General features: G+C 44.3%; 1 protein-coding gene across 1 annotated transcript in view; it reads right to left on the reverse strand.

Annotated features, from left to right (window-relative positions):
* LOC130487793 (aldehyde oxidase 3-like) overlaps nucleotides 1-24405 on the reverse strand; it is a 50112-nt gene that overhangs the window by 16597 nt on the left and 9110 nt on the right. Inside the window, exons 8-24 of the mRNA XM_056861312.1 lie at nucleotides 22839-22919; nucleotides 21743-21887; nucleotides 19266-19358; nucleotides 17735-17886; nucleotides 17313-17406; nucleotides 16524-16633; nucleotides 15478-15662; nucleotides 14060-14222; nucleotides 12555-12647; nucleotides 11954-12123; nucleotides 11634-11748; nucleotides 9809-9928; nucleotides 8354-8450; nucleotides 6500-6624; nucleotides 5064-5197; nucleotides 3755-3842; nucleotides 1635-1721 (exon numbers count right to left, since the gene is read on the reverse strand). Coding sequence (XP_056717290.1) covers nucleotides 1635-1721; nucleotides 3755-3842; nucleotides 5064-5197; nucleotides 6500-6624; nucleotides 8354-8450; nucleotides 9809-9928; nucleotides 11634-11748; nucleotides 11954-12123; nucleotides 12555-12647; nucleotides 14060-14222; nucleotides 15478-15662; nucleotides 16524-16633; nucleotides 17313-17406; nucleotides 17735-17886; nucleotides 19266-19358; nucleotides 21743-21887; nucleotides 22839-22919 — 2052 coding nt within the window. The remainder of the gene's footprint in view (nucleotides 1-1634; nucleotides 1722-3754; nucleotides 3843-5063; nucleotides 5198-6499; nucleotides 6625-8353; nucleotides 8451-9808; nucleotides 9929-11633; nucleotides 11749-11953; nucleotides 12124-12554; nucleotides 12648-14059; nucleotides 14223-15477; nucleotides 15663-16523; nucleotides 16634-17312; nucleotides 17407-17734; nucleotides 17887-19265; nucleotides 19359-21742; nucleotides 21888-22838; nucleotides 22920-24405) is intronic.

The raw sequence follows: 24405 nt of genomic DNA on the forward strand, positions 1-24405 counted from the left end.
ATTAATAGGCTCTGGAAGGAGGTATCTAAGCCACAGGGGTGTTCCTGCTCCAACAGGTAAAAACCAAGAAATTCCTCCTCCCTCTCCTGTCAGGACCAAATACAATTTCATCCCATTTTTCTAGTTGTGAATGTTCAGCTACTTTGTGAGAAACTTAGTGTAACGGTTTGCTTCTAACAGCGTGGTGTAGGGGTTAAGAGTGGTGGTTTAGAGCGGTGGACTCTAATCTGGAGAACCAGGTTTGATTCCCCACTCCTCCACATGAGCCGCAGAGGCTAATCTGGTGAACCAGGTTGGTTTCCCCACTCCTACGCATGAAGCCAGCTGGGTGACCTTGGGCTAGTAACAGCTCTCTTAGAGCTCTCTCAGCCCCACCTACCTCACAGGTTGTCTGTTGTAGGGAAGGGAAGGTGATTGTAAGCCGGTTGGGTTCTCCCTTAAGTGGTAGAGAAAGTCAATGTATAAAAACCAACTCCTACTCCTCCTCTACTTCTTCCCCCTTATTTGTAACACCTATAAAGGCACCTCCCCGTAGCATTCTGAGGTGACATGAGGTGCTGTCTCCCTGCTTTCTTTAGCATTTCCTACTTATTTTTGCTGCCACCAAAGACTTTTGCCTTAGAATTCTTAGTTGGCTCCAAAGAACAGAATGGCTCAGTTATATTTGGTAGAATGACAGAACAGTCAGCATGTGGGGATGGCTCTGAGGTAAAAGGGGATCCTTCACTCTCAATAAAACAGTTGTAGAAAAGGGCAAGAGTCCAGTAGCACCTTAAAGACTAACAAAAATATTTTCTGGTAGGGGATGAGCTTTCGTGAGCCACAGAAAATACCCTACCAGAAAATATTTTTGTTAGTCTTTAAGGTGCTACTGGACTCTTGCCCTTTTCTACTACTGCAGACAGACTAACACGGCTACCCACTGTGAGTAAAACAGTTCTTTCTCTTAAACATAAATAGAGTTTATTTAGAACAGTGTAAGGGTTTCAGTATAGTTCCTAAACATAATGGTTGCAGATAGGTATATAAGTGTAATGGTTTCGGACAGGGACAGTTCTCCTTTCCCTAAAGTTCTTTAAATAGACCGAGCCACAAAAGTTTATTTTCTCGCTACTTTGGCTAATAGTTTCCACAACAGATTTTTCTCACACTCCACAACACCTCATTATTCACCCACTCTACTTCCTCCCTCTCTCACACACCCTCTGAACAAACTTTCCCTTCAAACCCATCAACTCTGCCTCCTCGGGTCCAGCTACCGTCCAGTCATAACACATTTCAATCATCATCCAGCCCTCTTCTTTCATACGCTAGAATAAGGTTGCCAGGTCCCCCTTCGCCACCAGTGGGAGGTTTTGGGGGCAGAGCCTGTGGAGGGCAGGGGTTGGGGAGGGGAGGGACTTCAATGCCATAGAGTCCAATTGCCCAAGCGGCCATTTTCTCCAGGGGAACTGATCTCTATCGGTTGGAGATCAGTTGTAATAGCAGGAGATCTCCAACTACTACCTGGAGGTTGGCAACCCTCCTGTAGAGGCCTGCATTTAAAACCACAGCTACATACATATAAAAACCCACATTAAACCACAGAAATAAAACACAGACAAGATATTTTCATGGTGACATACCACACTTACCATTTCAGAAATATCTTTTGTACATCCGGCATTTATATAGTACACAAGATCAGCAGCTTGGATTTTACCATCATTCATGAATCCCACCTAAAAATTAAACAACACAGCAATAAAAGTTATTAATGCTCTGAAATTTTTAAAAATTTATATGTAGTATGTTTTAAATGTGTATGTATGTCAGACTCTAATGTATTATATATTTTTATGACTATTAGCCTCTCTGAGCCCAGCTTCGGCCAGGATATAGAGCGGGATGTCTAATCATACATAAATAAATACCCATCAAGTTTATTGCCTGATCTCTCTCTCTCTCTCTCTGGTCATTTATGCTTGGCAATTAGTAGCGCATTGCATGCTGAATTGGCCCACGTATTTTTTTGACTTCTTCACAATTTATCATCAATCCAGAAGTCACTGCGAAGCCAGTGCACACATTCCTCACATTTATCGGGAGCCCTTTTAACACGACCTTTTAAAAGTTATCAGTCCCCAGCATGAAGCATGTAGTAAAGGAAGCATGAAGAAGCACAGCCGCAAGTTACTTCCTCTCTACCACCCAGCATGCTCTCCACACCCTCTTCCCCTGCCAATCCTAACTTCCGCTGAAGGATGCCATTTTCACCATTCTACCACATAAGCCGCAACCCCCCCATCCCTTGTATGTGCACGGGTTCCCGTGCTGTATGCGCTAAGACTTCGCTGAGAATGTGCCCCACATTTGAGAAGTTGAGCTAACATGGACAGGAATGTGTGGTGTTAATCCTTTTAACCGCTTCATGGACATAAACAGCTTCTTCTCCCTTGTAGCGGATTGCGATCCCACGCTTGTGGGGTGAGAGATTGTTGCCCCCGGTGAAGTATTAAAGAAAAGTTGTCATATTGATCTCTAACCATGATGAAAACTAAGGCATGACTGAGGGGGGGGGGAAATTTCCATACTACTGACGGCATTTAGATGCCTCCCAATTCATGAATCACCAAACCGAAAAAGTATGCAATGGGGAGGGTATACAATAAGAAGTGTGGGATCGCATCCATCTTTCTCCCAGCAAGCATTAGTTGTACTGTACTGATACATTTACGCAATGGTGCAAAAAAACACTTCAGCGTTTTCTTGTTTTAATTATCACTAGAGTGATGTGTCACTGTTTTGGCACTGGATTTTTAAAATAAAATTAGTGTGGGATAGGCCCCCCCCCTTCAAATATCTCTAGCAAGAGGAAACATGTTTATTCACGGGGAAGGGGGGCCTTCATCTATGTGAACATGGCCAGAAGGCAGAGAAAGGGGAGAAACAGAATGTAGATATGTCAACCCTATCGAGATAGAGTTCTACGCATTGGGAGTCATAAGCATAACGCCCAGCTCCTGTCAACCTCTGACTCTCTCTGCTAACTTCGGGACCATGAATAGCCATTTTAAAAGTTGGATTTAAAAAAGGATCTTTGAGTGAGCGTCAAAATCGACCATGCGTAAATGACCTCTCTCTCCTCCTCTCTCTCTCTCACACACGCGGCCTGAAAAGGGATTTTTAAAAAGAAACACAAAGGTTAAATTTCTGTTGCATCTGATTCTGGTAAACATACCAACTGTTGACAACTATTTGCTAAAGAATGATGGTGCAATATTTTACTGGTCTTTATTTTATAATATGTTGATTAAAATTATGTCAATAGTACAACTAATGGGCAGCATATCATTCTAATACAATACATTAATCTCAAAGACAAAGGTGCTACTGCTTTACACATTCAATCCCCTGAATTTCCATTCAAAGGGATCTTGGGTAGCAGGCTGGGAAAGGTTTATGGCCTAAGACCCTGGAAAACTGTTGCTAGTTACATGTTTACTCAACCAGGTCAAATACTCAGTTTCTAAGAGATGTCTGCTTCTGCCATCCATCCTGTTCAGCCCAGCATACAGAATATTCTTCTTTTCATTATTGACTAGATTATTCATGACCCATGTAATTTAAGACAAAGCAAACTTTTGGGAGCAGAACGGTGAGAAAGAGAAATGTCAAGGACTTAGACCAGAGAATATACAAATTACAGCTCATAACAGACCCGAATGGATAACCCTGTGTGCGACCTAAGGTCCTCAGAGACAGTATTACCTACCTTATATTTCCCCAAAAAAGGGTGTCGGCCTCCAGTTATGAACATGTCATAATCTCGTTCCATAATAAAACGTATTGGACAGCCAGTCCTAAATTAAAAAAAGAAAGAAATGGGCTCATGCTAACTTCAGAATAAGCAACTAGGAGGACAAAATCAGGTTGCAAAAGTTGTTTTATTAAAATGAATGTACTGATTAAAAAGTATTTTCTTGCATACATACAGCTTACATTCAGTCTTGCAGTGAAGACCCTTGTGCTGTGGTTGATGCTGCTTCCAAAGCAACATTTAAAAAAATCTGCACTGCCAATCAGATCTCCAATGGCCAATCAAAATCCCTGCTGGGCAAAAGATCCATCTGGCCCTGCCCACTTTTTAAAAGACTTGGCGTATGCCAGGAAAGGTGTGGTTTGGGTACAGTTGGGGACCCCTGATGTATGGATAAGATGACAACTTTTAAATATATGTTGTGGAAAACTTGGACATGTGATCAATACCTTTGTTGCAAGCAGAACAAAAGTTGAGCATTTAGGAGTGGACCTAGTGATGTTTGAACCGCGGAGGCAATTAGGGTTGCCAACCTCCAGGTACTACCTGGAGATTTCCCGCTATTACAATTGATCTCCAGCCGACAGAGATCTGTTCACCTGGAGAAAATGGTCGCATTGGCAATTGGACTCTATGGCATTGAAGTCCCTCCCCTCCCCAAACCCCACCCTCCTCAGGCTCCACCCCAAAAATCTCCAGGTATTTCCCAACCCGGAGCTGGCAATCCTAGTGACAATGGTCAAACAGAATGCCAAAACTGGGGACAGGAAGGGACATAGGGACGACCTTTTTCCGCACTCCCAGATTTTTAGTGCAATCCTAAACAGAGTTTCTACCATTCCAAGAACATGGAATTCAGTGGGCTTTAAAAGGTGCACCTCTGTTAAGGATATGAGCCCTGTGGTGCAGAGTGGTAAGCTGCACTACTGCAGTCAAAAGCACTGCTCACGGCCTGAGTTCGATCCCAACGGGAGTCAGTTTCAGGTAGCCGGTTCAAGGTTGACTCAGCCTTCCATCCTTCGGAGGTCAGTAAAATGAGCAACCAGCTTGCTGGGGGTAAAGTGTAGGCAACTGGGGAAGGCAGTGGCAAACCACCCCGTAAATGTCGGGATGTGACGTCACCCCATGGGTCAGGAATGACCTGGTGCTTGCACAGGGGGACTACCTTTACCTGTTAAGGATTGCATTGTTGTCTCAAGCCCAAAGAAGTTGTCAGTGGTTGTTTTAAAATTTCTATAAAGTCATGGACCATCGCCACTCTTACTTGTGTGTTGCTACAGCTGCGGCAGCGGCAAAAAACGAAGGCTTTGTTATTTTCCCCCCGAAAGCTCCACCGGCTCGTGTCATGTGGCACCTGATCCTATTTGACTGGACACCCAACGTCGAAGCCACCAGTTGCTTGAAGAAAAGAGGAAGCAAGCTCTTACAGAGGCCTTTCCCATAATATTTACTACATGCTCATTCCAACCCTCCACATTTAATTTCATCTTTTTGCATTTCTTGTACCTAAATACTGAGGAGGAGGAGCGGGTCACTATTTTCCCCTGAGGTAACTTCCAGATGTGCATGCCCTCTTGCCCGCCGACCCTCAGCTGGTCAAGCAGGCACCCGGGTGGATTGGTGGGGATTTGCCCACCACCACTAGGCAACCCTGTGTATGGGCTGATTCATTATATGCTTTTTCTGTGTTAATACAGTGCTAATGGCAACTCCATAGGGTTTCCAAGGCTAGAGACGACCAGAGGCGGTTTGCCATTACCTGCCTCTGCACTGCAATCCTGGACCCCCTTGGTGGTCTACAAGTACTAGCCAGGGCCCACCCTGTTTGGCTTCTGAGACCTAGAATCATAGAATCATAGAGTTGGAAGGGACCACCAGGGTCATCTAGTCCAACCCCCAGCACAATGCAGGGAATTAACAACTACCTCCCCCCCACATCCCCCAACCCTCCCCCCGCCATGCAGGATTCCACAGTCAAAGCACTCCCGACAGATGGCCATCCAGCCTCTGCTTAAAGACCTCCAAAGACGGGGACTCCACCACCCTCCGAGGCAGTGCATTCCACCATCGAACAGCCCTCACAGTCAGAAAGTTCTTCCTAATGTTCAGGTGGAATAGCTTTTCTCTTAGTTTAAATCCATTACTCCGTGTCCTAGTCTCTGTAGCAACAGAGAGCAAGCTAGTTCCCTCATCAACATGACATCCCTTCAAATATTTAAACATGGCTATCATGTCTCCCCTCAACCTTCTCTTCTCCAAATTAAACAAACCCAACTCCCTAAGTCTCTCCTCATAGGGCATGGATTCCAGACCTTTGCCCATTCTGGTCGCCCTCCTCTGGACACGCTCCAACTTGTCAACATCCTTCTTAGATTGTGGAGCCCAAAACCGGACACAGTATTCCAAGTGAGGTCTGACCAATGCAGAATACAGGGGTAGTATTACTTCCCTTGATCTAGACACAATATTCCTATTGATGCAGCCCAGAATTGCATTGGCCTTCTTAGCCGCCATATCACACTGTTGACTCATGTTCAGTTTGTGATCCACTAAGACTCTCAGATCTCTGTCACATGTACTGTTGTCAAGCCAACTATCTCCCATCCTATACCTGTGCTAGCCTAGGCTATCCAGGTCAGGGGGTACCATTGTAGCTGCTGGCAAAGTTTTAGCATGATGACAGCCCAAGTCTTGAGTTACCTGTACATTCGAAGCATCCTGCGTGGAGACATAGACTATCATTTCATTGTCCTCTTTTCTCGGAATGACAACAGTACTATTTGTTTCCAAGTAAAAATGTTTTTGCCCTCCAATATGGCATTCACCTATTAAGAGCAAATGAAGAGCGCTTGAGCTAATCTTAACCATTTGCCCACTGTATATCCAGGTTTATCCTTGTATACTTGCATCAGATTTTTAAAACATTAATTGTATCTGAAAACATTGTCCCCAAAAGTGGTAATAATGAGCAAATGTTTACCTGAAGAGACAGATGCATAAATTTAGTGTATGTTATCTAGGGGCCAAACTCCAAGATATATTTTTGGGTGAGCTATTTCCCTGTAGCCAAACAACAACTGCAAGGAATATCTCTTTAAAAATGAGAGAGAGCCTGATTCGGCTCAGAACTGCAATGTGAGGCAGGAGGGGCTTCTACTTTACTCCTGTACCATTTTCCGAAGCTGAAACAGCCCCGACGGGGGTGGGTGGGTGTTATCTGCTTCATTTTTTAGCTGCTCGTACAGTATTCCGTGCACATTCATCGCCAAAATGGGGGAGATAACTCCCTCCCGGGGATGTTTCAGCTCAGAAAAATGGCACCAGGGAGGCAGAAGCCCCTCCTCTCCCCATGCCAAAGTCCAAACTGAATTGGGTTCACATTGATTTTTAAAATGACATGCCCTGCAGCTGTTGTGTGGCTGTGGGGAAAGCGAGTCGGGTCTGGATTGTGTAGTTTGGCCCTTAGAATATATGGGCAAATGTAGTTTGGCAGGTGCTTTATTTTATAAGACAGAAATTAGCCATGACTGTGGGACAGTTAGAGGTGATTTTAATATGAAGTAATCTCTTGAAAACATATAAATATGGGAACTCCTGTAATGAAACATAGCTTCTTTCTTTAACTCCCTTAGCTTGAAGCTCATTTTGTCTGGGAACCTACCAGTGAGTAACCTGAACTTTCAACTCTGCCAAATTTACCTTATAAATTAACTAGGTAGATAACTCATACAAAGAGGACTTCACAGCTAGGGACAGTTCAAATAAAAAAATTAAGACCTGTCGCTGAAGGATACTGGTTAGGGTTGCCAGGTCCCTCTTCACCACTGGTGGGAGGTTTTTTGGGGCAGAGCATGAGGAGGGTGAGGTTTGGGGAAGGGAGGGACTTCAATGCCTTAGAGTCCAATTGTCAAAGCTGCCGGCCATTTTCTCCAGGTGGACTGATCTCTATAGGCTGGAGATCAGTTGTAATAGCAGGAGATCTCCAGCTACTACCTGGAGGTTGGCAACCCTAATACTGGTGCAGACCAACTAAGGGTGGATTCATACAAACCTGTTTTCTCTGTAAGGTGAGCTATTATCAAAGGGTAACAAGCAAAGCCTACCTAAGTGGGACAGGAAAACTCACACACAATAAATAAGTGCCATGTGAATGGATCAGCTCAATTTGACCCATAATAGGACCGCCAAAACGTCCCTAAGACCCCATCGAAAACCTGACCTTCTATGTTGAGGCTGAAGGTTAGTCGGAATAATAGTAAAATTAAACATTATTTAATCACAAAGTTGCTTTTCAGTATAGAGTAGAAAACGGTATGGTTAGTTATAATGTCTACTTTCTGAATGCATTTACACTCTTGCCTGGATAATAGTTAAAAACAAAAGTTACAATGTAGTCTGCTCGATCAATTTCTCAAGATGATGTGTTTATGTTGTTTTTCTTGTTTTATCATTAGACGGATACCCTTTTTATTTTTACCTATCCCTTTTTTCTTTCTGTATCCCTATTATAAAATTAAAAAAAATATTTAGGGGAAAACCCCCCGAAAACCTTACCTTCAATAATTTGGTCTACTGTGTGAAATGCTTTGTCAACATTTCCTTGTTCTATTTTCTTTTCTTCTAGGAGGTATGAATTATGCCTTATGGCATCCTGCAATGAAGGTGAAAACATGTTGTTCAATCCCAGAAGAGCACAGAAAAACACAACATTGCCATCTTCATTTTGTGATTCTTTAGATATGTGGAGTATTTTCCTTAAAAAAGCAACGGCCCCAAACTTAACTGGGGCTGCGTTTGCGGTCCGGAGCAGCAGCATGGAGGGGGAGGCTGCTGGGCCAGCTCTAAACTGGTGGCATTGCTTCTTGTTTCTGGGGCTGGTGGGGACAGTGGGAATGTTGGGCAGACCTGATGAGAAAGGTCATCGTCCGGGTTTGCCCTGCCCCCCCTTACTTAGCCGGGCAGCCACGTGTGTTGCGGCCTCTTTTGCATTTTTCTTAGTAATTTCCTAGTAAAACAGCATTGAGTCAGCTTCTGCTAAGGAGCTGGATCATGCCCAAAATGAACTCCCTAATACACCCTTTCCCCTGTTGATCAGACGCCTGATGTTCAAATGTCAGTCTACAACAGGCTCGATGTACAAGAAAGAAGCAAATAAACAATAAGTACTTTGGCCGATCACAAACATTAAAAAAGCCTGTATGCTTTGTACGATAGGGTTTTTGATGATTTTGCATGATAAGGTATTTTATGGTTTTGTATGACAGGGTATTCTGAATAGAATCTGGAAAAACAAAAGGGTATTCTGAATGCCATGCATATGTGTTGCAGCACTCAATCCATCATCTGCATATTGCTATATCTAAGAGTCATATAAACTTTTTGCAGACGCATAGAATAAGGAATAAAATTCCTGAAGAAAGCTGCTGGCACAGCACAGTGATAAGAGCGTGAGACAATACCCTCAGCTGTAAACACATTAGCAGTGCCATCCTAAGCCGGCCTACTCAGAAAACTATCCAGGTCTATTCATAGAGTTGCCAGGTCCCCCCTCCCAATTGACGGGAGGTTTTAGGGGGTTGGCTACGGCGGCCATGCCCAGGTGTGTGCACACAGTGATGGCACTTCCGGTTTTACTTCTGGAAGCACCGCATCGCCACGGCTGAATTAACACTAAACCCCCCAAATTTAGAGGGGGGTTGAGTGTTAAAACAGCGGTGGCAACGCAGCGCTTCCGGAAGTAAAACCAGAACTGCCATCATCGCGTGCACGTGCATGGTTTCTGCCATCCATGCTTTATTTATTGTGCCTCAGATGCAATTCCTCTTTTTTCCTCAGTTCTTTAACCAGAGGCTACATTATCTAGTTCCTTGTTGATTTTTGATGCCACCTTGTAAACATCTGGAGAGGTTTCCCTGTATCTCCCTCAAATGGATGGGAAGCCATCCATTCCAACCATTAAGTTAGTTGCCCATAAAATATCTCAAAGTTTTATAAAACAAGGCTGTTTACCTCAATTGTCAGAATCGCTTCCAGGTCTTGATACTGTATCTTCACTTTTCTGGTGGCTTCCTTTGCAAGTTCATAGGTCTCTGCGACCACACCGCAGATAATGTGACCAAAGCATATTACCTGCATGGCATGACAGAGCGACAGAAGGTAAGGTGAACTGCTTCATCACAACGGCAACAACAGAGCATTTTTAAATCTGCCCCTATAAGCTTTGTTCAGTCTAAAGAAGCAATTTTCTAACTGTGTTCTCAGTAATCCCGAGGCTCCTTGCTTCCCTGAAACGCCATTTGCCCAACTCTACTGGTCTTCCCCTTTAATGTGCCACCACAGAGAGTATTGTATTCTAGAGTGACCACGCTTTATTTGTGTGGGGTAATGACAAGGCCCCTCAGCAGGGTTGCCCACCTCCAGGTGGTGGCTGGAGATCTCTTGCTATAGCCACTCATCTCCAGGCAACACAGATCAGTTCACCTCGAGAAAATGGCCACTTTGGAAGGTGGACTCTATGGCATTATACCCCACTGAAGTCTCTCCTCTGTCTAAACCCATCCCTCCTAAAGCTCTACCCTCAAAATCTCCAGGTATTTCCCAACCTGGAGCTGGCAACTCTACACCTCAGCCTTGATCAGTACTTCATTTGACTGACTGCATTCAAGAACATGCCTCAGAGTTTTCTGCAATCTAATTGTTCACTAGCAGACAAAGTGATGAAACCTGAGATTCTAAGGTTGTCAGGCTTCAGCAACACGTTGCGTTCCTGGTATAAGGGACTTCACTCCAGACGATGCAGCGAGTTTAAAGTTTTATTCAGAAAGTCATCGAGTTCAGCAAGTCATAGAAACTTAAGGCTCGAATACAGGCATGGGGAAATATCGGTACATATATAGGGTAAATACAATGGGGTTGATTCGGTTTTAGAAACAAAGAAACAGTACAGAAGTTAACTACCGGTAAAGACTTAAGACAACGCATACAGGAAATAGACGCATGCATTAACTGGCTGATCTTCCCGAGCTCCCGGCTTTGTTTTGCGGGACCTGGTATCAGATCAGCGATTACTCGGGCGGGTCTCCCTAGAGGTGCAGATCTCGGGCAGGAGACCGGGTGCAAACGGGGGGGGGGGGGAAACGGAGTGCACAAAAACTCCATTTTGTCCGTGGGGGAAACCATCTTGTTTGTATCCGGGGTTGACAGAGAGCCTAGCTGACAAAGGTAAACACAAAAAAAGCTATCCTTTCGCAGAATTCCAGAAATGTCTTCTGGTTCTACAAGGTTAGGGACCCCCTGAGTGCTTACTCAGCAGATGGCGGCAGGGATGGGAAAAGTTGTACAGGTTAACCCTCTTATCTGTCATGCAGTTTTCACAGGGAAAGGCCCTCTTGACTGTCCCATCAATCAAATAAGTTTGTTTGGCAGGTACACGAGAGAGGGCCTTTTCGGTGGCAGCCCCATGATTATGGAACAACTGCCTGGCGCCTTCACTTTTGATCTTTCGGAGGCAGTGGAAGAAGGTCCTATTTAGGACCACATTTTATTAAGTTTACTACCAGTCCTGAATTGCGATTTTAAATTTTGTTTTTTATGTATTTTATTTATGTTGTAAACCGCCTTGAGCTCTGTAAGGAAGAAAGGTGGCTAATAAATGTTTTAAATAAAGAATAAATAAATAAAGGCAGCGGTTATTTCTTTTCTTCAAAAGCAACTGAATTACGTTAGTCTAATGGTGTTCACATTATCAGGGTCGTTGTACATTGGTCTCTTGGGTTGTAAATTCATCTCTCAGGCAGAAAAGTATAGAAGGCAAAAAGTCAACACCAACGAATACCTCATCTTCAGCAAACACTTTCTCGTTTTCATCACCATTTTCCCCTGGAATATCAGCAGCTGATACCACAGTGACCACCCCTGGTGTTTCTAAGGCCTCAGAGGTATCGATGGATCTAGAAAGGAGTATAAAGGTCCCAATTCAGGTAACAACAAGGACTAATGGTAAATGGAACCCTTGAGTATACGTGGCTGTTTATGATTCAAACGAAAGCATTCAAGGGCTACAATATATGTTTTAAAAAATGGGTATTGAGTATCCTTTTTTCGTAGTTTGATTCGGTCAGTTTTCTCACTCAAGCTCTTAATTTCGTCACTTACAGAATCTTTGCGTGGGCTCGTGTGCTGGTGACCACAGCCATGTAGAGCTGTCCATCAATTGGACCAATGTCATCGGTGTAGACTGCCTCACCAGTGGCATGCTTAATCCCTGACTGATGCATGATGGGACGTCCCACAGGGTCCCGAGGAGGCTGCTGAGGGTCCACATCCTGTCACAGAGTAAGGAATCACTTACTATAATTATCATATTGTGAAAATGATGAAGAAGAAGAGTTGGTTTTTACTCCTGATTTTCTCTGCCTTTCAGGAGTCTCAAACTGGCTAAAGTTTGCCTTCCCTTCCTCTCCCCACAGCAGACACCTTGTGAGGTAGGTGGAGCTGAGAAAGCTCTAAGAAAGCTGTGACTAGCCCAAGGTCACCCAGCTGGCTTCATGTATAGGAGTGGGGAAACCAACCCGGTTCACCAGATTAGCATCCACCACTCATGTGGAGGAGTGGGAAATCAAACCTGGTTCTCCAGGTCAGAATCCACCACTCTTAACCACTGTACCACGTTGGCTCAGGAATTATTGCTAGACAGAACGCACCATAATGCTGAAGGTATATTATGGTGGTTATTTATGAAAATAACTCCACTGACCTGATATTCTTGCATGCCCTGTGGGGGATGGTCAATGAACTCGCCTAAGGCACTCAAGTTTTCCTTTGGCAATCCAGGATACTTGGACGGGTACTGTAGAAAGGAAAACGATTTAAGAAAACAATGGATCACAAAAATATGTTCAAAGCTGCTTTTATGGGGAGGATGATGTTTCCAAAGCAGTCTTATCAGCTTGCTTTCAGTTACCATCAGTAACCATTACCAGAAAGTCACCTTGAATGGCTCTTTATGTGGGAAAATATCTATTTATGCGATTCCTACCCAATAATTGTTATATTTAGGCCAACGCAAGTTATTGGGTTTAGTTAATCAAAGAGAAAACACAATAGATTTCATGACCCTGAGCTGTCAAATTGCTTTTTATCTTTTACTGATTTTACGGTATTTTATTGTATTGTATTTATTGTATTGTATAAGATATTGTTAGCTGCCCTGAGCCCGGCCTTGGCTGGAGATTGACGGCAGGATAGCAATTCAAATAAATAAAAAAAACAAGATCTGCGCCATACAGGACATCATTCCTACATGGATATAGAAACAACTAGGTTAAAAAGTGAATGAGTTGTTGGTTGGAATGGTGCTCTGTAACAGGGCAGGAAAAGGATGGGCCAAATAAATTTCGGTAGGGAGGGATACTCCTTTTATCCACCTGTACGGTCATTTGTGATGTAAAAATGAGCACTCCATTGTAGAAAACCAACTAATCAAGAAAAATGTCTAGCTTGTTCCGCTTTTCCATCTTTAACAATAGCTTGTGTGTGCATGCGTGTGTTGTCAAGTCACACCTGATTTATGGCAACTCTGTAGGGTTTTCAAGGCAAGAGACATTCGTAGGTGGTTTGCCATTGTTTGCCTCCGTGTGGGCTGAGAGAGTGACTGGCCCAAGGTCACCCAGCAGGCTTCATGTGGAGGAGTGGGTAACCAGCCCGGTTCTCCAGATCAGAATCTGCCCCTCTTAACCACTATGCCACGCTGGCTCTCAACAAAGAGGGCTCGTCTGGGTTAGTCGGCGGAAATTCAAAAAGTGAAGTTTTTCACAGAAAAGAGATGAACATGTAGACCAAGCCACTATAATGTTATTTGTTCTATGCAAACATGTACTCCATAGCACAGATAACAACTGATGGAATGATTGGGCGGGGATCAAACCAGGTCAGCTCTTGTGCCTCTAACCTTTACCTTGATCTTTAAAAATCTAAAAAGGGACAAACAGTACCACTATGTAGATCAAGCCACTATCGAAAGTGAAAAATGTTTTTTTCTTAATACTCTAGAATGGCCAGGAATGCTCATGTGGAGAAGGAAACATCTTGTGTGATCTAGGCCTGAACATCCACTAGGCAAGCCCATCAGTAGATTGCTAGGATAGGACTTGCTCATAGGGAGCTTATCATGATATGTGGCTGAGTGCGCACACTGTGAAACCTGCCCAATATACAGTCCACTCTACAATCGCACAGATGCGCAAGGCGGTTCCTACTTGCCATGTACTTTAAACTCTGCAGCACTTCCAAATAGAATCTGAAAAAGAAGCTGACAAGCAGAGTTCGCCTGTATTCCACTTTTCCACCCAGTGCTGAAGGAGAGAGTTGGATTTCTTCAAGAATGAGCCTGCAAGCGTCTTCCAACGTCTGCTCATTCCATTTTCTGAGGGAGACATAATGCATAAAACGCACGTGCTTATTTAATATATTGGAGAGCGAGACAATTTTGTAACGTACAGACCAACTTCACATTTCACTTTCCCGAGTTTGATCAGAATAATGGTCTTGGGGGAGGGGGAGTACTTTCTCCGAAGCCATCCCTGTGTGAAAATCTGTAGTTACTGGGACAGGTGAAAAAAAATCTCTTTAAAACCAGTGGTTTTATAGATGTGGTAACTATGGAAATTTCAGACAAGAGCAGGCTCAGGACTCACCTTGAGTCTTGTTCGCTGGCCCATACTGGGGGATGGTCTGGAGGAGGCTCTGTGGGAGGCAAGCCAGCTTTGGCTGGCACGAGTGGCGCAGGGGTGGCATGGGCTTGACCGGACCCAGGCGGCCGCAGTATTCTAATGGTAGTTGGGGGAGGCTGTTCCGGCTACGCAGTTCTCCCCAGTGGGAACTTTTCCCACCCGGCTGTTTTCCTCCCCATCCTAGGCCCTCCTTGAATGGACCGGTCAGGCAGAGCCTGACAAGACTGGTATGGGTGGGGCTTGGCTGGCAGACCGCAGCCCTGCGGTTTTCACTTGGGTCTGCTGGCCGTGTATTATTGGGCCCTCACCTCGCCATTTGTTACCGGTAAAAAAAAAAACCTGAAAAATACCAAAAAGGTATTCTTCGGAGGGTTTTCGGCTCGGCTTTAGCCGAGTGCACACCCCTAGAGAGAAGCCTCTGGAAACTCTCAAGCAACATATGAAGGTATGGCCCTCATGGGCTCCTTGCCGGTCATTGCTTTACTAAGATGGATAAATTTGGGATATTTGAGTAATCTAAGTGCTGGTGAGTCAGAATTATTTGAGTGTGGAGGATTCTGTCTTAGTCCATGGAATTGGTTTTATGGCATTCAGATATTTTAGAGTCCTGCAATTCTTGAATCCACAATTTGTTTCAATTAAAGCATTATGCCAGCAAATCAATTTTCATAACAGTAAAACATTCTTTCCACAGATTCGCTGGCGGGAAATTGTTCTCTTCGCTCCTGCCATGTGGTTTGGAGAAAATTTATTGAGCAACATTTTGAAATAGAAGTCGTTTTGCCTACTTGGAATTAGGGAAAGTAATAATTCAGGAGCCTTGTATTACTGCCTGAAGACAAACAATAAATATGGAAAATCCATCTCACTCGTCTGTTTTGAAAATGAAGCATCTTCCTCATTAGCAAGAAGGGCTGTTCTGACAGGATTCCCAGAGGACCATCGTACCTTCCTCGTAGCTTCCGCGAGGTGACCGGGGCGCTCACTGTGGTACAGCCAATGCCTCCATATAAAACAGTCAGGTCCTCAATGACGTCAGTGCCCGGCTGGAACCGGACTTGCATTGCAGAATTGGTCACGGACAACGCATTCTTCCTCCGCTCGGCCTGTCGGAAGGCGGACACAAATTCATCCTGGCAAGAAAAGGAGAGATCTGGTCATTTTACCCTTCACACTGATCCCTGCTTTCATTCAGCTAGTTTTATAAGGGCCTTTTCACACATGAGGAAATGCTTACCTAGAAGGTGCTTAGAAGACCCCAGTGCAGGCACTTTGAACATGCCTGAGCCCAAACCCCTCGATTGCACCCATGTCACCAGCCAAAATGTCAACATCTTGCCACAGGCATCCAAACCAACTGAATGAAGATGAACCTCAGGAGTCAGGATAAGAGCCCACCTCTTTCCCATTCCTCAGAGAAAAAGCGGAGCCTAGGGCAAGAAGCGTGGCTGGTAAAGGGTGGTTCTGTGCATCTTTCCTCTGACCTTGGTGCTGGTCTTGCCCACAGTCTCCCCAGTCAAGTTTAACCTGATGCCTCCCTGCTGGTTCTCTAATCAGCGAGGACTGGACTATAGCTACAGGGGAAATGGCCCCCATTACGCAAGTTTATGAACATCCCTCTACACTATTGTGCATTCCAACCAAACAAACTGCTATTTTAGCTGTCACTATCATTTGTGTTTGTAGAGTCCTTTACCGCTCCAAACACCTACAAAGTTTGTTTGGCCACAGATGACAAAGGGGCAAAAAGAACCAGCATACACAACAGGGGCAGAAATCCTTCTATTGCTCTGTTTTGAACTCTTGTTAAAAATTATCAATAGGCAATGACATGTGGATTTCTTAGATAGATGAATTCTCTGGCTCTCTGATATTTAGTACGCACAACTTGATTTTGTATTGCAATTTTGATATAGGAATTCTTGCTAGAGAGAACGTACCATAATGCTGAAGGTATATTGTGGTGAGGGGAGAAGGAACAAAATTTCTCTTACCTTCTTTGAGAATGGAATAAAAACCGAGACTATGACTTCTTTTGGTGAAAGGTCTGCCTCTGGCAATCGTGTGAGGAATTCGCCATTAAGGGGAATCTGTTGTGTTCCGTCTTAAAGAAAAGCATAGCATTTAGAGAATGTGTTCTTTGCAGAGATGAATCTTACATAACACATAACAATAAAAAGGCAGTAGAATATATATACACTCTAGATCAGGGGTGTCAAATATAAGGCCTAATGGTCAGATCAGGCGCCTTGAGAGCTCTTATCCAGCCCACAAGCCAGCTGAGGCAGCCACCACCACCACCACCACCACCACCACCACCACCACTCTCCATCTGGGCTGGCGAGGCCCAGGCTGGCCCAACCTAGCCCTGGTTGAGGACAGCCAGATACTTTTTGGGTCAAGGATCACCAGTAGACATTCACCAGCTGAGCAAAGTGCTCTTTGGGGGGTGTATCGGGAGAGGCGGTCCCACAGGTGCAACAAACCCAGACCATTTAGGGCTTTGAAGATCCAGTGTTCAGTCTGGAGCCAGTGCAGCTGGAGGAGCACTTGTTGGATGCGTGCCTTCCAAGGGGTCCCCGTAAGGACCTGCGCTATTGCATTGTGGACCAGTTGAAGTTCCTGGAGCAGTCCTAAGGGAAGCCCTGCGTAGAGCTCTCCCCATCTGCCACCGTTTTTCTGTTGATCCTTATGGGGAATGGCACCCATGGCTATTAGATACATGGACCTCCTATATAGCATTATGTTCTGTTTATCAATGTGTCTTAATCAAGGTCTTTTACCTGTTGATGCCATATTGAGAATAGCTTTCCCAGCAGCTAGGACAGGGTTCAGATCCCAGGGTGATCCTCTACTTACAATGTGTCCTCCTAAGGACTAACAAAAAAGGATATTATTACGACCATAACAACAACTACTACTACTTATTGCCTCTCTGTCACACATAACCATACAAGCCTTGTAACCTTACTTACAGATTTCTGTCATTTCAATCTGAACATATCTCTTCAAACAAATAAAACAATCTGCTAAATGACAGGGAAATTTCTCCACTTAAAAATAATATGGAGGTGCATTCAATAAAACACGTTCAAAGCAGGCCTTCCCTAAAAGGCTGTCTCCTCACTGTTTCTGGCCAGAAAGTGAGGCCAAAGGACACAAGATAATCTATACTTTGTGAAAGCCAACATTTGGGAAGACCTACTGCCAGATTCCTGATCTGTTCTCCTGCAAGGGTTCTCAGCTGCTTCAACAGAGTACAGTAAATCTTCGTCTTTTCTGATGGGAGTTCTGGGACCACATTTAACAGGATGTCCCTCAGCTGGGCCAAGTGAATTGCTGCACCTATCACTAGCCCTGGAACCAAATAATTTTCAGCAGTTATTACATTTTTAGTACTCATAGTCGGCAAGCAGAGTTGGTGTTAGCATTAGTATTAATTAGAGACGTAGGAAATGGCAGCACAAGTTATATTCAAGGTGTGTGTGTGTGTGTGTGGATAGATTAGATAGAGAGAGATAGAGATAGAGAGAGATAGAGAGAGATAGAGCGATAGGTAGGTAGGTAGGTAGGTAGGTAGGTAGGTAGGTAGGTAACCGGTCTAAGTAAGACATAAAGTCACCTGCTAAATATATATGCAAATAAACACAAATAAGTAAATCATACTTATCTGCTGCATCTTATAACTAATTTGTTTATATTGGTTTCAATTATTTTTATTTTTATTTTACACAAACCTTCCTTGTTGCCCTCACAGGGGCTTCCAAGGCAGCTAACACAATAAAAACCATGCTTTAAAACCCTTAAAACTACAAAAAGGCCCATTATTAAAACAATTAAAATCAGAGCTCATAAGCCATAAAAATCACTACTAGGGTTGCACATATAAACTCGGACTGAAAATAAACCCGAAAAAGGACTTTTCAGCATCTTTCGGGTTTAATTAAAGCTGAATGTTAAAACTGGGAATAAAGCCAGATAGCTGATCACCGAATCAGCCAAATAGGTATTCGGCTTTTATCGGCTTCGGCTTTCCCTAGGCTTTTTCCTATGGGAATTTTTTTAATGAGCTCTGGGGAAGGCAGTTTTGGAGGTAGAGATCCCAAATTTTCAGGGTAGCTTCAAGGGACTCTCCTTGCATGAACCCTGAGGTTTGGTGAAGATTGGGTCAGGGGGTCCAATGTTATGGGGTCCCGAACGGGTCACCCCCCCTCCATAGAGAAGCATTGTAGAGTTTACATTGCTTCTCTATGGAGGAGGGGGCAACCCCTTCAGGAACCCATAAAATTGGACACACTATCCCAAACTTTACCAAACTTTGGGGTTCATGCAAGGAGAGTCTTGTGAAGCTATGCAGTGAATTTGGTGACTACCTCAAAAAATGCCCACCCACCCTGGGACAATTTTTAAAGTACTTTCTTTTCATAGTCTGTAATGGCTGCTTCCTCTTGCTAAAGAATTATGGGAAAACTCTTTTTCCCATGAATGCTTGCAATGGGCTACTGTGCAGGTCCATTGCAAGCATTCATGGGAAATGGAGTTTTCCCATGATTCTTTAGTGAGGGGAAGCAGCCACTACAGACTATGAAAAGAAATATTTTAAAATTCTCCCGAGGGGACACTATGCCACATTGGTTCATTTAGTTCTTCAATAACATTTATTGGACAACTGAAAACTGAAACCCCAATCCTAGGTATTTGCCCCCAGTGGCTTCTATGGTACATTGGAGACTTACCATTGTCTGTCCTGTAGACAACATGCAGATCTGGAACCCGAACAGGATGAAGGATAACTGGATAATAAACACCCAGCTTTTTCACATCAATTCCTAAAGGGGAGGAAATCATAATCAGATGTCAAGACAATTAAAGTAAAATTGGGCAAAATGGTAGCAGAACAGTGCTCTCATATCTGGGTGGAATGAGAAGCTGAAAGGAAGGTGATGAGGGGGTGATTTAAAGCGGGGGTAGCAGGTATATAGGAAGTGATGGACCATTCCTCTGCTCTCGCTCTCTCACACACAATCCCTCTCCACCTTCCCCTCGGTCAGTTTTTGGCATAACAGTCAGGTTTGTACTGTGGTCACATTATGAGAAGACGAGAGTCACTGGAATAGACAATCATGCTAGGAAACGTTGGAGGCAGCAGTTGGAGTTGCCTTGAAAACCCCACCAGAGGTCACCGTAAGTCAACTACAACTTGACAGCAACAACAACAAAAAAGGAATATTTCTAGAACTCGTAGTAGGAATGTGTATAGCCTGTGGGTCTGTAATTAGCCATTTAATGGAATCTGGTATTTTCTCTGAAATCTAATCAGAGAATCAAATTTTGCTTACTCTCTTATGTTAAAAAAAATCTCCCTGTACATTAAAAATCAGCATAGCAGGGAGAAGAATGAGCTACATCTTTCTCCTTGATGTGTTGTCTACTTGTAGGGAACTTACCTTCAATAAGGGAGTTTAAAAAAATATATATCCCAAACCCGCTTGAAGTGATACCCTCCATTCTACTGACTTAGGACTCCTCCTCCTTCTTCTTAATTGTTCTTCTTCTTTGTTGTTTTCACAACAAAAGTCATAAACAGGGAGACACCACACACTAAAAGGGAAGCCTAAAGTTTACAACGCCTGTAAAAGACAATAATGTTACGAAAAGTTGAAGGCAGCAGGAAAAGGGGAAGACCCAAGATGAGATGGATTGGCTCTATAAAGGAAGCCATGGCCCTCGGTCTGCAAGATCTGCGCAAGGCTGTTAACGAGAGGACGTTTTGGAGGACATTAATTCATAGGGTCGCCATGGGTTGGAAGCGACTTAACGGCACTCACACACACAATGTTTACTACCTGAGTTACAAGTTAGGACTCTTCCTCTTCATTCTGCTGCAGGTACAGGCATAGATTTAGGCAACACACCACTGAAATTCAGTTGAAGTATTTTGTTTTATCAATGGAGAGCTCGGTGCATAGACCACCGCTGCAGCAGGCTTCCATTGGAAACAGGACCAGAATCAGCATACCCTCAGGTGGGGCAGCTGATAGAACCATAGAGCTTTAAGTGGGGCCCACTGCTACCAACCTATGCACAATAGCTGTACAATCACAGAATCATAGAGTTGGAAGAGACCACCAGGGTTATCTAGTCCAACCCCCTGAAAAATGCAGGAAACCCACAACCACCTCCCCCCTACACCCCCAGTGACCCCCACTCCATCTCCAGAAGATGGCCAAGATGCCCTCCCTCTCATCATCTGCCTAAGATTATAGAATCAGCATTGCTGACAGATGGCCATCCAACCTCTTCTTAAAAACCTCCAGAGAAGGAGCGCTCAGCACCTCCCGAGGAAGCCTGTTCCACTGAGGAATCGATCTAATGGTAAGAAAATTCTTCCTAATGTCTAGATGGAAACTCTTCTGATTTAATTTTAACCCGTTGGTTCTGGTCTGACCTTCTGGGGCAACAGAAAACAACTCAGCACTCTCCTCTATATGACAGCCCTTCAAGTACTTGAAGATGGTTATCATATCTCCTCTCAGTCTTCTCCTCTTCAGGCTAAACATACCCAGCTCCTTCAATCTTTCTTCATAGGACTTGGTCTCCAGACCCCTCATAATTTTTGTTGCCCTCCTCTGGACACGTTCCAGCTTGTCTACGTCTTTCTTAAACTGTGGTGCCCAAAACTGAACAAAATACTCTAGGTGAGGTCTAACCAAAGCAGAGTAATGTAGTGGCAGCACTGCCAGCCATGTGTACTGCCCAGTACCATCAGTCAAAGGGCATGCAGGAAGTGTGGGCAGCTGTAAGTATGGGCACGGGGAAGGCTTACGAGCTGGGAAAAGATGTGCAGGCAGGTAGGGGGGGGACACACATGGTTGGGGATGGAAAGGGAGGTGCAAGTGGAGGCCTTGGGCTAGGGTTGCCAGGTTCCTTTTTGCCACCGGCAGGAGGTTTTTTGGGCAGAGCCTGAGGAGGGCGGTGTTTGGGGAGGGGAGGAACTTCAATGCCATAGACTCCAATGGCCAAAGCGGCCATTGTCTCCAGATGAACTGATTTCTACTGGCAGGAGATCAGTTTTAATAGCAGGAGATCTCCAGCTAGTACCTGGAGGTTGGCAACCCTACCTTGGGCACTCTCTGCCCACCGATACCCCAAACCTGGAATCAGCCCTGATTGGAGACATTATTACATTATGTAATGTTCACTCTTTACTTACCTATACTTGTGTTCCCTACAACAAGAGGGGCATTTGGGTACTTGGCTTTTAGGCCCAGAAGTTCCTGGAGTGCTACAGGAGAAATCCATGTAGTCCTTTCTCCGTTGAAAACCAGAGTTCTTTGTTTGCTTTCTTCAGCCATTCTCTGTAAAAAGAGACAAAAACGATATGTCACCTTAAGGAACAGTGTTGATACCATATCAATAGGTTTTAAAAGCAGAAAAATGCGCTCTTTAACGCTTAACCATATCTTGTGACATGGCCATTATTGCTTTCTGTTAAAAGAAGAAAGTTGTCAAACAAGTCATTGTACTTACTTTTGCAAACATTTGTCTTCTTCGGGTAGCTTTTAGCTACACATTGTCATTGTGTTATGTTTGTATATGTTCATGATATTTTTGATGCTTTGCACTTGTAAATAACAGAGCACTTTTTGCATTACTATTGTGAGCTTGATACCTTTGTTTCTCCACAGTACATGGAGGTTGGCAACCCTACCAAAGCATATTGCCACATGCTGTTATTTCTCTTTCAAAGTCTATATGCCGATTAGCATTTAGCAATTATTATATTGTCTGGAAAGGACCACACATAGGAGGGCCTATACACTGGCCAGATGTGCAGCCCTACCATCTGCCATATTAGAAAGGAGATTTAAGAAGATCCCCAGGGTGGAGAGACTTTGCCCGTGTAATGCAAGGGAACTGGAAACCATTGAGCATGTATTTTTTAGATGTCCCCTCTACAAGTCAGCCTGCTTCAATATTATTGACTCTTTGATTAGGGAAATGGGCTCTGGTGAGGAGGGTGAATGGACCAAAAGGTTTCTGCTAGAAGACAGCTCACCAATCACCACCCAGGTCGCAAAATACTGTGCAGTAGCAATGGAGCTACGTCGCCTTAATGTACTTCCTCAATCTGTGGAAATGTAAAATTTGGTGATTCCTAATTTTGTTGGCCTTGATTGCAAACATCTACTCTGTATGGCCAGTTTCTGTTTTACCTGTTTTATCTGGCACACTTTTATCTGGCACACATGCCGCAAATAAATTTTGTTTATTTCTCAACAAGCACAAGTAAAAGCACTGTTTCCTACCATAAGTTCTGGAGGAAATATATAATCCTGGGTTGGGTCCGTGGGCTGGAAGTCCTCTGGCGGGCATAGACCTGAACACATCTTAAGGAAAAGAAATTAGAGCCTAACATTAGCACAGATGAACACTGGAAAAGCAGGATTTATATCTCTCGAGTGTCACCTCTACATGCCATTGAGGGCTCAAAAGCGTGCATGGGGCCTCTTGCCATTTAAGAACTAACCTCATTCTCTTCTCTTTATTGGAAGAATCAGGCTGTTGGCAAAGTGGTACACTGGCAACTCAAAATTTTCTCAGGCTGGATTAACTACTGAAATCAGCAAGCGGATTCTCGGGCAAGGTTTAGGAAAAGAGCTACATTTGAGGTGTTGCACTAGGGTGTGGTGAACCCATTTTATTTAGCTTCTGTTGGAGCTTTGCAGCCTAATTAAGGGATTAGACACAGCCTAATTAAGGGATTAGAAGATCAAACAGTTTATCAACACTTTATGACCCATAAAATATCATTTGTTTATTTTTAAAAATTTGATTTCTATCCCGCACCTTTCCTGGCGAACTCAGGCTCAGAGCGGCTTAGTTAGAACATGTCTTATTATAAACCAGTTTTGGGAAGAGAAAATGGGAACCGTTTAATAAGGTTTCCACTCAACTGCTACTCTACAACTACTGTATTCTTATTTATTGTAGGTTACAGTTGGTCTAATAAGATTCCACTCAGGTGAGAGGATAGCTGTCCTAGAAACTGCATCTGTGTTTTGAAGAGTTCCAGGGCTGGATGTTTTGCAGATATGGCTTCTTCCTTCTTGATCTACTGATGGTCCAGAAGTCTACTGACCAGGTTTCCCATCTAATATGGAAAGGAGCTGGAGCTCCTGAAATGGACACACTGACACAACACTATGATGGTGACGCTGCATCCATGTAATGTCTTCCACCTCCAAAGCTCTCACTGGGTCATGCTGAAGACCCCACCCACTGCCCATGTCAACTGTACCTTAATCCCCACTTAAGACCTTGGGGAAAGGCCTAGCAGTCTTTAAGTTGCTCTGGGTAGGATCAATGACGGGGCACTTGAGGTCAAATCTGGCCAAGACACACAAGGAAACACAATGTTGCACAACTCACTGCTAGAGTTTGATTGGTCTTGATTGGCGCTGGATCAGGACTGCATAGGGTTGCCAGGTGGGTGGTTTCGGCGGGAACATGGCCCGCCAATCCACCAGGCTGCTGGGGAGCAGGGATCACACGTGCGCGACGCGATCACATCACTTCCAGCCCGGAAGTGACGTGATCACGGTGCATGGCCACACACACTTGTGATCGCCCCAGCTCCACCCCAAAAAACCTCCCGCCGATGGAGAGGGGGAACCTGGCAACCCTAGGACTGCATCAGCTACAGTGACATAGGGACAAAAGCAGCCTCCAGTCCAGTGGTCAAGAGAAGAAGAAATGGAGCATAAAACCCAACCTTCTGAGGAATGCTACAGATGTCCTTTGCACATTGCCATGACTTAAAGTGGTGAACCAAAGATTGTGGGGCGTAGCATGGAGCAAGCGTAATGCTGACCC

Source organism: Euleptes europaea, chromosome 15 (genome assembly GCF_029931775.1).
Source record: "Euleptes europaea isolate rEulEur1 chromosome 15, rEulEur1.hap1, whole genome shotgun sequence".
Taxonomy (NCBI): Eukaryota; Metazoa; Chordata; class Lepidosauria; order Squamata; family Sphaerodactylidae; genus Euleptes; species Euleptes europaea.